The sequence below is a fragment of the Sceloporus occidentalis genome, unplaced genomic scaffold (assembly GCF_023333645.1).
Source record: "Sceloporus occidentalis isolate IW3139 unplaced genomic scaffold, rSceOcc1.0.p SCAF_1, whole genome shotgun sequence".
Lineage (NCBI taxonomy): Eukaryota > Metazoa > Chordata > Lepidosauria > Squamata > Phrynosomatidae > Sceloporus > Sceloporus occidentalis.
The window spans coordinates 213097237-213112778 of record NW_028316981.1 but is presented as its reverse complement, the minus strand read 5'-3'; the positions used below and the strand labels follow the sequence as shown (position 1 = coordinate 213112778).

The 15542-nt window shown below is 42.6% G+C and overlaps 1 protein-coding gene and 1 pseudogene across 1 annotated transcript in view; both read left to right on the top strand.

Moving 5' to 3' along the window:
• The window catches only part of TEX15 (testis expressed 15, meiosis and synapsis associated), a 48688-nt gene that overhangs the window by 3209 nt on the left and 29937 nt on the right, over positions 1-15542 (top strand). Inside the window, exon 2 of the mRNA XM_089488809.1 lies at positions 3515-3650. Within this exon, the coding sequence (XP_089344935.1) occupies positions 3533-3650 (118 nt within the window). The 5' untranslated portion in view covers positions 3515-3532. The remainder of the gene's footprint in view (positions 1-3514; positions 3651-15542) is intronic.
• LOC149323347 (uncharacterized) lies at positions 6006-8659 on the top strand (annotated as a pseudogene).

Sequence of the window (15542 nt, the reverse complement as noted above, 5' to 3'; positions counted from 1 at the left end):
ATTTTATTCTCCTAAACAGTTTATATCTTCTAATCCCCCTGTTTTTGAACTACAGTCATCCCTCCATATTTGCGGCTTTGATATTTGCGGATTTGATTACTCACGGATTTGATTAATATGTTCTCTTTAGGACTGTCTAGGTCCTCCAGTGCAACTCTGTGGTCAACTTTAAAAGTTGCACTGAAAGACCATTTGTAGCTACTCCAGTGCCATTCTATGGTCAGTGTATGTTGGACATTGACCACAGAGTTGCCCTGAAGGACCTAGAGGTTCCTAGAGAGGGGTCCTCTCAGGGAAAAACAGTGTTTTTGTTATTTGTGGTTTTTCCATATTCACGGGGGTCTTGTTCCCCTAACCCTAGCAAATATGGAGGGACAACTGTACAACTCCCTGTGAGTTTGGATATGGATTTGTATATTTGTGTGTTTTACTATTTATGGCTACCATTTTTACTAAAATGACAGGATATCCTTCACATAGGCACTCAGCCACCTAACAGGGTGAACATTTACCATATATACTCGTCTATGTATAAGTTGAGGGCAAGTTTTGGGGCCAAAATTGTGCATTTTGGTATGACCCGTGGATAAGTCAAGGGTAAAACTTGGGGGCATATAGCAAAAGATCTAAAGGATGAAGCAAAGCAAAGCAATGTCAAAGAACATACAAAATTCCAGCAGACATAACTCTTTGTGCTTACTCTTAAGGCTGGATGGATGAGAGAGTAGTGGGGATTGATGTTTCCAGGATAGATTATACTCTTGCCTTTCACCAGGGGATGGTTCCTTTTAAATAAGAGTTTAAATTTTTAAAGTATTCATGTAAACTATTTTAGTTTAATTTGTATTGTATTGTTTGTTGTATATTGTCTGTTGAGATGCCTAATAAAGGTTGATGGGGAAAAAAATAAGAGTTAAGATCCAGTACTGTACTTACATTGACCCATAGATAAGTCGACTCAGGTTTTTTGGGTCAATTTTTAAAGCTAAATTTTTAGACTTATACATGAGTATATACAGTAGGTGCAAATCACACTGCAGAAATAATCCAGTTTGAGACCACTTTAACTGTCCTGGCTCTGGGAGCCATAGTTTTGTGAAACATGATGCCAGGATTCCCTAGCACTGTGCCAGGGCCGTTAAAGTGGTCTCCAACTGGATTATTTCAGCAATGTGTTTTGGACCTTAGTGGGTCTGTTCAAAATTAACCAGAGGTTTCTGCATACTTTGAGGCCTTCGAAAAGTGTGTACCTTTTAAAAGAAAGAAAAAATAAAAATTGAAACTGTGAATTTATAGAATGCTTGTGGACAGCTGGTCCCACAGAAAAGAAGAAAGATAGCTCAAGAAATCAGTAAAACAGGGCATGGTAAATTTTATCTGTTAAGACTTTGGTTGTGAGGATTTAAGGTGCCAGATGCTAGGATGCAATTTAAAACAACCTCCCTCAAATATTTTATAAGTGAGGGAGGAGGAATTGATCTGGTGTTTAAATGTACATTACATTATTAAATTAAAACTGTACCAGAATGAAGGTGGAAAATCCCACCAATAATGTGATCCCCACTATGTCCTGCTTAGACTTTAGAGAGAAATAAACAGCTGCATGAATTTTTGAAACCTTTGTTCTCACCAACCTCCCCATCTTTCCCCCTCTCGTTTTCCCGTTCTCTCCTTTCCCCATCTTCTTACTCCCCTTTGTGTCTTTCTTTTATTGATTCACACATGGATTCCAGCACAAGTCTCAAGTTTAAAGCTTCAAATTTTAGTTTATATGGACAGACAAGGTATCTTATCTGCACGTCTGTTGTAGAAAACAGGAGGACCACCTCCAGTTCAGGCTGCATTTATTGCTTATGGCCTAAACCTCATTTTGCAATACTAAGGGACAAGTAATTTTGCAAAAGTAAAAAAAAAAACCCTAAAGAACCAACTGGATAACAAAATACGTTACTTCTTTAGCACTCAAATGAGATTCTTAATTTAGCTTCTTAATTAACGACATTAATATGTTGTTAATTTTGTTTAATTAACAATTATTTGATTACCCGTTAATACAATTATTACTAACCATTCTGGCAAAATGTTAATGTTGAAATTCCAATTTAAACCAATATCATATTTGTTTTAAAAAATTAAGTTTTCCCTTTTTTTGGCAATTTCCAACTTACTTTTATAACTTAATTGATTTCACTTTGTTCCTGTTACTGTTTGGCAGAAGCACGGTGTGCTTTGAGGTTTTTAAAAAATCCTTCTATACGGAGATTATTGAACTGTTTGTTCCCAAGTCCATATAAAGGTAAATTGCTCAGATTTGGGGCTGGAAGCTCAATAGTGCTATAACATAACAGAATAATGTTTGGGAGAAAAAGACATTTGTTGCTCTTTTCCCAGGTCTCAAGGCTTCCTCCCAACTATCAACTCCCTCTAAAGCTTGGACAAGGCTTTTGTTGAGGGGTGTAAAGTTTTAAACAAGAGTGTTCCTCTAATGCAGTATTTTGATCTAGGTCCACTTAAGTGACTAAATAAATTAATACAGTAAGTATATATTAAGAAATACACACAACAACTAGCATTTTCCAATGCCTTTACAATTTGATTCCAGTAGGAAATAAACTTAACAGTAGTTTGGCTTATCAGTCCCAGAACCTAATATTATTATAACTGACATAAGATTTTATATGCGAGTGCAAAGACATATTTGGATATTTGGAATAGGTGTGCTCCATAGGAAATGTTGATGCATTGACTGTATTCTCACGAAAAGATACTACTACAAAAGCCTCACCATGACTATACTCTTTCACAGCAACAGCAACACACGCTGTTGACTACAAGGCTTTGTGATAAGTATTAATAGTAATGATTAGTGCAAGCTTATTGATACAGAAATGCTATTTGAAAATGCCTGTGGTCTCTGGTGATTTTTTATGCATATTTGGAATCTTGTATACACTTTACTGCAGATTTATTGTAGAGCATGGAACTCATAATTTTGAACACCTTCCTTTTATTTGAACAACATGCTTTGTGTTTTGATTGGGATATATGTACTATACCTCCCTCTAGTGACTGGATCTTAGATAGCAGTTTACCTACAAATCGTTTATCTAGTTAAGAAATTACTGTGTAAAAGGGTCCTTCTTAAGCTCAGTTCATTAACCTTAATATGGAATTGGTACTGAAATAAGGTAATAAACCATAGAATAATATTTAGCCACTGGTTATGAAATTTGATATACAAACTGAATGTGAAGTCAAAGGCTTTCGTGGCTGGCATCCATAGTTTTTTGTGGGTTTTTTGGGCTGTGAGGCTAAGTTCTAGAAGTGTTTATTCCTGACATTTCGCCAGCAGCTACTTGCTTTCACATTCAGAATTTGAAATGATATTCAGTAGGATAATGGAACAGTAAAACAAAACTGGCAAAAATAGGATAGTTTTTTTTAAAAAAAAAAGCCACAAAGAAGTTGAGCAGAAAGTAGACATAATCATTTGTGTCTTTCATTCTTGATCTAGGTTGAAGAAAAAATAGAGATGGAGTTTTTGATGGATGCAGTGCAGAAAAAAATGTCGTCAAACACAAAGGGATTACTTTTACCAGACCAAAATCGTTTAAAACAATTCACTATTCCTAAGAGACAATTTGATAAAGGTACAGTGGACATAAATCAAAGCATAACTCAAAATTTTAAAAATTTATTATAGATCCAAGGTGGTTAATCAAAAATTTTGACATGATCTCCATAGCAGAAGTCATATTACTTTTAGGTACCACTTCCACTGATGGCATGTATCCTTTCTCATTTGACTTGTATCCAGATAGTTTTTGAAGTTTATAGCTGGAAATTGAATACAAACCCCGTAGAACGGCAATCTTATTGAATACAAAACCCATAGAACAGTAAATCAAAATTGCCCTGGATACCTCATTTCCATATAACTAAGGTGGGATACAGACCGCCCCTTTGGGGCGGCCTGCAGGTGCCGCAATCCCTGCCAGATCGGGACCTGTGCAGCCACAGTGGCAGCCCAGAGGCCCCGATCCGCCACTTTTCCAGGCCTTGGGGAAGCGGCAAAACGCCGCTTCCCCCCCCGGCCTGGAAAGGGGTGTCCAGGGAGCCGCTGCCAGGAGAGAAAGGGGCCACTTGGCCCCTTTCTCCCAGCTGCGGGAATGAGGTGCCCCCCAAGAAGGAGCTCTGTTTTGGAGCTCCTTCCGGTGCCGCTGAAGGCGCCGCAAGTGCCCTGCAGCATTGCGGGACATGACACTTGCACCATGCCATTTGGACACGGCGCGGCTGTCACGTCATAATGGTGGCACCCGTGTACACAGGGTGCCGCTATTATGCCGCCGCCGCCACATTTTAGGGTTAGGGAGCGTGTGAAAACAAATTTAGTTGAACCTGTGCTCTCTAGAGGTGTTGAATTGTAGTCTCCATCTTCCCCAGCCAGCTGGGTCATCAATATACATGCCCACCCCTTTGCTCTCTCCGTGCCATCCAAACCCAAAACCAGGGTGGGGGTTCTCCTGCGAACATCTTTAGACAATGTACTTTAAAAAATGTTGGCAGTTTATGCACATCTTTGCTATTGCATGGCTGCAGTAGACAATACCTTTAAAAACTGATGTCATCGATATGACAAAGGTTTGCATGATTTTAAAACCCTATCAGTGGGAGTGGAGGTTAGGGGTTGTTTTTTCCTTCTTTCCTCAGAAATAAAACCATAACAGTCTCTGCTCCCAAGTTGGTGCAAACAAAGATCTTGCACACATATTATATTGCATTTATACCCTGCATTTAAACCTGTGGGGGTTTCTTGACTGAGACAGTGTGACTTCCCCCAAGTGTGGCTGGAAGTTCCAGCTAATGTTAAGGTGGAATCTCTGTTCCTGTAGCTTGCACCCATTGTTCCGGGTCCTGTTCTCTGGAGCAGTAGAAAGTAAGCTTGCTCCCTCCTCAGTATGACATCCCTTCAGATCTTTAAACAGGACTATCATATCACCTCTTAACTGTCTCTTTTCCAAGCTAAACATCCCCAGCTCCCTAAGTCTTACCTCATAGGGCATGGTTTCCAGTCCCTTCACCATTTTAGTTGCCCTTCTCTGGACACACTTGTTTCTCACAATCCTTTTTTAATTGTGGTGCCCAGTATTCCAGGTGGGGACTGATCAAAGCAGAATAGAATGGCACTATTACTTCCCTTGATCTAGACACTATATTTCTGTTGATGCAGCCTAAAATTGCATTGGCCTTTATAGCTGCTGCATTGCACCGTTGACTCATGTTCAATTTGTGGTCTACTTGAACTCCCATATCCCTTTCACATGTAGTCTCGTTCAGCCACGTGTCAACCAACTTTCCTTTCACCTCTAAGCATTCAACAGCTGAATGTCCTTTCAGCTTGAGACCATTTGTGTCATTAGCCACAGCAGTATTCATACTTGTCCTCTGCTCTCCCCATGTAACTTTCTGAGTGCCTTCCAACCTAGAGGGTCTCATTTTGGATTGTCTCATCATAGAGTTTTTGTGCTAAAAGAACCTGAAAAGGGGGGTTACTAGTGCCTCCCTGTACAGTGTTAGCTATGGTGCCGTTGTCTCTGAGAAATCCTCTGCCATTGTCCCCCTCCACTACTGCTGCTATCCAGTAGCTATTTGGCACATTCATGGGATGGCATGGGGGATCAATCCATGACTGATAGGGTTCTTCCCACATGGCCAACAGGTCTGCAGGAGTCAACGCTCTTTTTTTCTTGTCAGTTATGTCCGTTGAACCCCTGTCCTTCCTAGCCATTTTTTTCTAATCCTGTGTACCAACCCCCGCACTTGGCTTTCCAGCCAAACAAACCAGAAAGAAAATTATGGATAGAGATAGGGAAAAAATAGGCAGGATGGAAGGACAGGATAAAGAAAAAGGACAAACAGCCACTCAAGTGAAAACAACATCTAAAAAAGCCCCCCCCCCCATGGCCGCTGATCTGCAAGTCTCTGAGGAAGGAAAGGCAACTGAGATGAGAGATATTTTTATTACATCCAGCGAAAGTGATATGGAGGAAATGGAGCTGCTAGTGAGCCAGAGTGCCGCTGTGGAAAAGCTGAAAATCAAAACTAGTTGCCCAAACAAAGGTGTTCAGGACGAATGGAAGAAGGACAAAGAAAAAGCCTTAAATGTACTAAGAGTGCTAAGGTTAGTAATAGTAATGAAAAATGGCCAGCAGGACTGCCAAAGCTGGTGCCAGCTGTTACTAACCACTCTAGGAGGCAGCACGATATGGCAGTGGCTCCCAAATCAACAGTGGTTGGTTCAGGGTGCCATCTTGGAAGACAGGATTTCATGCCAAAAGGAAGGGCTACATCGAACAGAGCCTCCTCAGTCCGCACCTGCTCAGAGTCTCCACTGACGCAAGATGATGAGTTTGAAAAGGGAGGAGATGGCAGCCTCTGAGCAAGGAGTGGAGTATATTAGAACTAATAAAGTCACTTTGTACCCAAGCACAAACAACAATGACAACAGATACAGATGCCCCACAAAATGAGAATCAAGGGTCAGAAGAAATAGAATGAGATACAGACACACATAATGAATAATTAAATTTACTGATTAGAAATATAGTGGCGGATGAGTTTCAAACATTATTATCTAACACAAGAAATTAGATAAGCGCATTACACATAGATAAAATAAGCAATGATAAAACAGGACAGCAGCACTTGATAGCGATTTATATCAACAATTTATTAACTACATTCAAAAAACGACATACAGGAAACAATAGATAATTCAAAAAAAGGAAAAGACAATTTAGATACAGATGAAAATGAAATAAAAGGAGAAAAACATCAATTATTTAGAATTAAAAGCAGTGAGATTATCCTTGTACAGATTCATGAAACGTCCAAATTTGGACAGATAATATTTCTGTCAGGGCATACATCAAGAAACAAGGGGGACTACATTCAAAGTTACTGGTGGTCAACAAACTATTCACTTGGATAGAAAAGAACTTACAATCATTGACAGTGGTGTAGTTGAAGGGACTCAATATCACGGCAGATCATTTGAGCCACAACAAGCTTCATCGGGGAGAGCGGGAACTGAGTCAAATGGTATTCAAAAATCTGCAAAAAGATTGGGGTCCATTCACACAGGACCTATTTTCCACAGCAAGGAATTCAAAATTCAAATACATTTCTCTTGCAATACTGAATGAAGCCTTGACTCAGCAGGCACTGTTTCATCCAGCACAGCTGCCTTCCCTGCCTGAGGTATAAGACTGGGACTTCTGCAGGAGACTCACCAGACAACATCCAGATTTCTTAGCTACCTGTCCTTTTTGTTTTTTTCTTTTCCTGTTCCTGTCAATTTAATAGGAAGGATGTATTTTCCTGAGGGAGGGGATATACAGGGTCAGGAAGCAGCCATTTGGAGTCATTCAAGGCAGAGGGAGATATGGAGGGAGGAGACAATTAAAACACCAAGGAAGAGGGGAGCTCAAGGGAGTGCTTGTGGTCCCCAAGCTGTCTCCCAGTCCAAACAGTATGTATAGCCTTGGTGACTGCAGGGACGTAGCCAGGATTTTAGGAGGGGGAGGTCCAGGCTAAGTACCACCATTATAATGGGGCTTGGGTGTGGCAGTGCAGCAGCACGCATCATTCATTTTCTAATGGAGGGGGGGGGGTCCGGACCCCAAGGACCCCCCTCCTCCTTGGCTATGTCCCTGGTGACAGTCCCCCTAGGCTGAAGCTACTGCTGCTGAATGCCAGGTCAGTGAATGGTAAAACAGCTGCTATTCAGGACCTGATCCTGGAATAACAAGCTGACCTGGCATGTATAACAGAGACTTGGTTGGATGAGGCTGGAGGAGTTAATCTCTCTCAGCTTTGCCCACTGGGTTTCTCTGTACAGCAGCAAGCGAGACCTGGGGGCGGGGAGCTGGAATTGCAGTGGTATATCTTGATTCCATCCCCCTGACCAGATGCCCCCTCACACAATCTGCAGGTTTTGAATGTGTTTGTTTAAAGATGGGTAGCTAGGACACACTAGGGATTCTGTTGGTATACTGCCCATCCCGCTGCACAACAGTCTCCCTTCCTGAGCTAGCCGGGGTGGTTTCGGGGTTGGTGTTGGAGTCTCTGCGTCTATTAGTGCTGGGGAACTTCAACATCCATGCTGGGACTGCACTTTCAGGAGTGGCTCAAGACTTCATGGCCTCCATGACAACCATGGGCCTGTTCCAAGTAGTATCTGGCCCTACTCATGCTGCTGGGCACACTTTGTACCTTGTTTTCTGTGCTGGGTGTGGTGATAATGATCTTGGTGAGGTGGAACTCTCCACAGTTCCATTGTCATGGACAGATCATTATCTGGTCAGGTTTAGACTCACTGGGGCTCAGAACCTTTGCAGGGGTGGGGGAACCGATTAGGATGGTCTGCCCCAGGAGACTGATGGATCCAGAAGGATTCCTGAGGGCTCTTGGGGAGTTTCCTGTCACCTCAGCAGGCGATTCTGCTGAAGCCCTGGCTAACCTTTGGAATGAAGAAATGGCCAGGGCAGTGGATACAATCGCTCCTGAGCGTCCCCTCTCACAGAGTGGAGCCAAACCAGCCCCCTGGTTCTCCAGGGAGTTGGTGGTAATGAAGCAAATGAGACAGAGACTAGAGTGACGTTGGCTGAAGACTTGGAGTGAATCTGATCAAACACGAGCTAGAGCCTATTTGAAAGCCTACTCTGTGGCAATGCAGGCAGCAAAGAAATAATTTTTTGCTACCAGCATTGCATCTGCAAGAAAACGGCCTGCACAGCTGTTTCGAGCTGTCACACACTCACCCTCAAGTAGAGGATGGAGACCACTCAGAGGCTCACTGTGAAGAATTTGCACAGCATTTTGCACATAAAGTCCCGTTACAAACAGGCACTTTAGTACGCGCTCTGCGCGTGCTAGGGTTAAAAAGGGGGGTCCTTTCCGGACACCCCCAACCCTAGGACGCGCGGAGTGCGCACAAAATTGGCGGCGGCCGTTCCACACAGCCACCGCCATGAGGACGTCACGACCGCACCGCCCCTATATGGCTTAGTGCGCCCTTAGCGCGGAGCAGGAAGGAGCTCCTTTCTGGTTTGGTCCGCTGGGCGCAGCCTTCACATGGCTGCGCCCAGCAGACCAAAGGAGAAAGGGGCCTTGAAGCCCCAGGGACACCCTTTTTCAGGCTGCGGGGAAGCCGCGGATCAGGGCCTCAGCGGCTGCCGTTCTAGCCACTGAAGCCCCGATACACCGGGGAAAGGGGCGGGTGCAGCCCGCCCCAAATGGGTAGTCTGTAACCCGCCAAAGTCACTCAGATCCGCTCGGACTTGGATACTACAGTTGATACAGTGTCAGTTGATGTAACCTTGGATCATGTCGGTCCAGCATTAATGGATAATTTTCAACTTGTGCAGCCTGATGATGTAGACAGGATCCTTGGAGAGGTAAAAGCCACCACACGTACTGTATCTTGGACCCTTGTCCTTCCTGGCTTATTAAAGAGGCCAGAGGGGGGCTGGCTGAGTGGGTAAAGGAGGTAATCAGTGAACAAGGCAGAATTCTATCCTGCCTAAAGGAGGTTGTTGTGAGGCCTCTGTTAAAAAAGTCATCCTTAGATCCCACAATAATGAATAACTATCAGCCAGTGTCTAACCTACCATTTCTGGGCAAGGTTTTGGAATGTGTGGTGGCTTCCCAACTCCAGGGATTTCTGGATGAAATGGATTATCTGGATCCATTTCAATCTGGTTTCAGGCCTGGCTATGGAACAGAGACAGCCTTGATCGCCTTGGTGGATGACCTATGCAGGGAAGTAGATGGGGAGTGTCTCCCTGTTGGTTCTCCTGGACCCCTCAGCAGCTTTTGATACCATTGATCATGGTATCCTTCTGGACTGCCTTTCTGGGATGTGGTTTGGAGATACTGTTCTACAGTGGCTCTGTTCCTTCCTGGAGGGACGAACCCAGAAGGTGATACTGGGGGTTCTCCTCTTCGAACCCCTGGCTATTATTGACTTGTGGGGTCCCTCAGGGTTCTGTGTTGTCCCCTATGCTGTTTAACATATACATGAAACTGCTGGCAGAGGTTGTCCAGAGTTTTGGGGTGCGGTGTCATCAATATGCAGATGACACTCAACTCTACTACTCCTCACCTCAATTCAAGGCGGCTTCCTGGTCCTAATCCAGTGTTTGTCTTCAGTAATAGACTGGATGAGGGCAAACAAGTTGAAACTTAATCCAGACAAGACAGAGGTGCTCCTGGTCAGTCAGAAGGCAGATCAGGGAATAGGAATCCAGCCTGTGTTAGATGGGGTCACGCTCCCCCTGACGACACAGGTTCGCAGTTGGGGGGGGTACTCTTGGACTCAGCTTTGAACCTGGAGGCCCAGGTCTCTGCTGTGACCAGGAATGCTTTCGCACATTTAAAACTTGTGTGCCAGCTGCGCCTGTTCCTTGGGAAACCAGATCTGGCCATGGTGGTACATGCCTTGGTTCCATCATGTTTGGACTACTGTAATGGGCTCTACATGGGACTGCCTTTGAAAAGTGTTTGGAAAATTCAGCTGGTAGAAAGAGCTGCTGCCAAGCTGTTAACAGGGGCAGACTACAGAGATCATACATCACCCCTGTTGAAACAGCTTCATTGGCTGCCAGTTTGTTTCCGGGCACAATTCAAGGTGCTGCTTATTACCTACAAAGCCCTACATTGCTCAGGTCCACACTATTTGGCAGACTGTTTCTCCTGGCATGAACTGGCCTGGACTCTGAGATCCTCTGGAGAAGCCCTTCCCTCTGTCCCAACACCATCACAAACACGGTTGGTGGGGACGCAAGAGAGGGCCTTCTCAGTGGCTGCCCCTAAACTCTGGAACTCCCTACCTAGGGAGATCAGAATGGCTCCCTCCTTGATGGCCTTCCACCAGCAGGTGAGGACCTACCTGTTCACACAGGCGTTTAAAGAATTGCTATAAGGACAGGCTGGGATGTTGGACTATTTTAAAAATTTGATACAGTTCCCCCCCTATTTATAGTTTTATCTTTTTAAAATATGTTTTATTCTTTTAATAACTATCTGTCTTAATATTCCTTTTTAATGTACTTATTATTATTATTATTTATTTTAAAATTAATTTTATTTTTATGTTTTTAATTGTACTGTTTTTAATGCTATAAAGCCGCTCTGAGTCCCAGTCCTGGGGAAAGAGCAGGATACAAATAAATATAATAAATAAATAAATAAAATTAAAAATATTTTATTCAATAGATGGAAATTGGAGAGCAGAGGCACACGATGCTTTTCACACCATGGCCAAGGGGCTGCCATTATACATTTCTACCAATGCAAATACTACAGAAAATAATTGGGATAATAAGGCAGGAGAAGGCATAAGTGGTATTGTAACACCTTATTGGCTGCACAGACCATAGTTCCCACTATTAGTAAAAATGTTGGTGTCAAGACCCCAGAGGTTACCAATCATACCAGACATATTGACACAAGGACCAATTCAACATCACAATCTGCAATGGTTGAATTTAACATCTTGGAGATTGATCAGGGAAAATTACTCAGAGAAGGATGTGTACAAGGACAAAAGGCCAAGACCACATCTGGTGTGGTCACATTCTACGAGATCAGTGGAAACAACCACAGCCTACTCAGTATCCGATTCATTATCGGGCATATGTGAGGCTGCAGGCTAGAAGGAACCATCAACATTTATTGGGCATTATAAAATAGACAAATACCATTCTGCAAAGACTGCATTTGGTAGATCAGTACTGCAGTTAGTTCTACCTAGCCAGGAAGCTCACCCTAAACAAATGGCTTGGGTACATCCCATCAGTCATGGATTGATCCTGCATGCCATCCCATGAGTGAAAGATTGTACTTCACTCAGGAATGCAATGAAGGATCAATGCATACCCACCCAAGCAAAGATAGCCACATAGAAATAGGTAAATAGTGGAGGTGGAACTTGATAATTAAACTCACTGGGAAGGACAGGAGTTCTTTTTTTTTTTTGGAAGTTTTAAAATACATCTATGGGTTTTTTAAATTTTTATTTATTAATATTCTTAATATATATAATATTTCTATATATGAATATATTCCTACATTCTATTACATTTTAACAAGTTATTTTATATTTCCCCTCAGTGCCCCCCTTCCCCGGAGCCATTTCCATCCTTATATTCCATTCAGAATTTCAGTTCATCTTGTGGAGGTAATCTTCCATCTTCTGTTCTCAATTGTTTCTCAATAAATTCTTTCCAAATCCCCTCAAAGCCGTTTCTTTTCCATAGTCCTTTTTTTAACTTTCAATTTACATGTCAATTTATCATTAATCGCTAATTTCCATGCCTCTTAATACCAATCCTCCACTTCTACATTTATTTTAATTTTCCAGCACCTTGCTATAATTAATCTCGTTGCTGTAAGCAAACTTGTTACCAAACCTTTTTCTTCTTTTTTTCCATTTTTCTAAGTTATATAATAACAAAACTATACTTGGTCTTCTATCTATTTTTATATTCATAACATTTTCTAATAATCCTCTCAATTTTGGGGGAAATTTCTTTTCCATTATTATTGGTGCTATTATTGAATCTTCATTTATTAACTTTTTTATATTTACACCATATTTCTAATATATTTTTCATAAGTGGGTTTCCAATTATTTTAATTTCTTTCCTAGTAAACTCCTTTAAAAATATTCCATATTCTCATATCTACTTCCTCTATATCTAATTCTAACCATTCTAAGTCTGTCCCACCCAACATACCTTCTATCACGTATCTCAATTGATTAGCCTCATAAATAACCTCTTATATTGGGAAGGCCTAACCCTCCCTCTCTTTGTGTTTTATGCCAAAATTGTTTGTGTAATCTCGTTCTTTTCCCTCCATTACAGAATATATTCATCAGTTGTTGCCATGTACTCAATTCGGTTTATGACACTTTTAATGGTATCATTCTAAATAAAAATTTAATTTTGGTAATATTTTCATCTTGATTAATGCTATTCTTTCAATACCATTGACCATGGTATCCTTCTGGAACGCCTGAGAGAGCTAGGAATCGGGGGCACTGTGCTCCAGTGGTTCCGTTCCTACCTCTCGGGCAGATTCCAGATGGTGCAGCTGGGGGACGAGTGCTCTGACAAGAGGGCGCTTACATCTGGTGTCCCTCAGGGAGCTATTCTGTCCCCCATGCTATTTAACATTTACATGAAACCGCTGGGAGAGATTATCTGGAGGCACGGGGCACCGTGTTATCAGTACGCTGATGACACCCAAATAGTCTTCTCTGTGTCTCCGACTGATGCAGTGACCAGGAATGGCATCTCTCCTCTTGATACCTGTCTAGACTCGGTAATGGGCTGGATGAGGAAAACAGATTCAGACTGAATCCAGAGAAAACGGAAGTGCTCGTGATAGGTTCCCCCGGTCCGGGATTGGAGGTTTGTCCACCTGTCCTGAACGGGGTCACGCTCCCCTTGAAGGACTCTGTTCGCAGTGTGGGGGTGCTCCTGGACTCGTCGCTCCACCTTACATCTCAGGTGGATGCAACGGTCAGGAGCACCTGCTTTCAACTTTGGTTGATATGCCAGCTGCGACCCTTCCTGGGCTGGGGGGACCTTGAAACGGTGGTACACGCTCTGGTAACCTCTCGTTTGGATTTCTGTAATGCGCTCTACATGGGGCAACCCTTGTACCATACCCGGAAGCTACAGTTGGTTCAAAATATGGCAGCTAGAGTGGTCTTCCAGGGCCACCCATATAACACCGATACTAAAAGATCTCCATTGGCTGCCCATTCGCTTCCGAGCGCAATACAAGGTGTTGGTTATCACCTATAAAGCCCTAAATGGCTTGGGCCCAGGGTACTTGGAGAACCGCCTCTCCCCATATAATCCGCCCCGCACACTCAGATCGCCTGGGAAGCATTTGTTGACAGTCCCAGATTCTAAATACGCCACAACATCGCATAGAGCCTATTCCATCTCGGCTCCTTTGCTCTGGAACACGCTTCCCAGTGAGCTCCGCTCGGCCACCTCCCTTGAGCGGTTCAGGAAGGAATTAAAAACCTTCCTGTTCCAAACAGCTTTCCCCTAACTTTTTCCCTTTGTAGCCTCCTTCCTCCCCCTCACCATTATTATCTTTGTTGTAAACATCTTATGCTAGTTGGATATTGCTATTGTGATTTTAATGTATAATTGCTGTTACTGTGTATTGGGTTTTTACTCTGTAACTGTTATTGTTGTAACCTGCCTTGATCTACGGAAAGGTGGGCTATAAATAAATATTTTATTTATTATTATTTATTATTATTCTTCCAAACCAAGATAGTTGGATTTTCTTGTATTCTGCCAATTTTTTTCTCTGCTTTTTTCCTTAATACTACCAAATTCTTACCTCCCATTTCTTTTAAATCTTTCATTATATTTATTCCTAAATATTTATACTATTTTTTAATCTTATCTCTAAGCTTTTTTGTTTTATAAATTCATTCCTCTTCTTTTGTATAATTAAATATCATCATTTCTGATTTATTCCAATTAATCTGCAACCCTGTGAATTCGCCAAATACTGTATCTTTAAATTTTCTTTTATTTTCCCCAGTCTAGCCAATATATCTTTAATAGTTAATAATGTATCATCGGCAAATAAACTAATTTTGTGTGTGGGGGGGGGGATTAAGTCCTATTCATTCTAAACTATTATCATTCCTTATAACATTCACTAACATCTCTATGACCAGGAGTTCAATGGGCATACTTCACAAGAAGAAAAAGTTGACTCCTGCAGACCTGTTGGCCACGTGGGAAGAACCCAATCAGTCATATCAGTCATCTTTCATGCCATCCCTGAACGAAGCTTCACTGTAAATACAATCTCACATTTAGTCTGGCTCCTCAGGAAAAGATTGACCTGAGAGACCCTACCAACAGCACTGCTGCTGTCAGCATGGCCTATTGCCTCATAGAGCATCATTCCCACCAACACAGAAGGGTAGTGCCATTGGTTTTGCTCATTATACTTCTGTAATTTTCAGTGAAAATTCAGTGCCTTCTACCCTTCCATCCCATGTTTCCCATTTGTATACCATAAATTGACGTACAGTGAGCCCTCCCTATACTCAGGGATCCATTCCAGACCCCTCCATCCCACATATGGGGAAAAATGCATAAACTCATTCCTGATTTGTTTCAGTGGGGGGGGGGGGGGAGTCCCTGTGTTCAATGCTGTGTGTGCACAACAACAACAACAACAACAATAATAATAGGATTTATTTATATGCCGCCCAATCACTGGGAATCCAGGCGGCTTACAACAGAGGGGATAATAGACAGTTCCCTGCCCTCGGGCTTACAATCTAAAAGACACGATACAAAAGGAGAAGGGAATGGTGAGGGGGGGGGATTAGGTCCAACATTCTTCTCTCCCTCTGAAGCCTGGACCAAAGCAGATGGACTGGAGGGAGGGCTCTTTTCCTTAATCGAGGGTGGGCCTGATGGCATTGG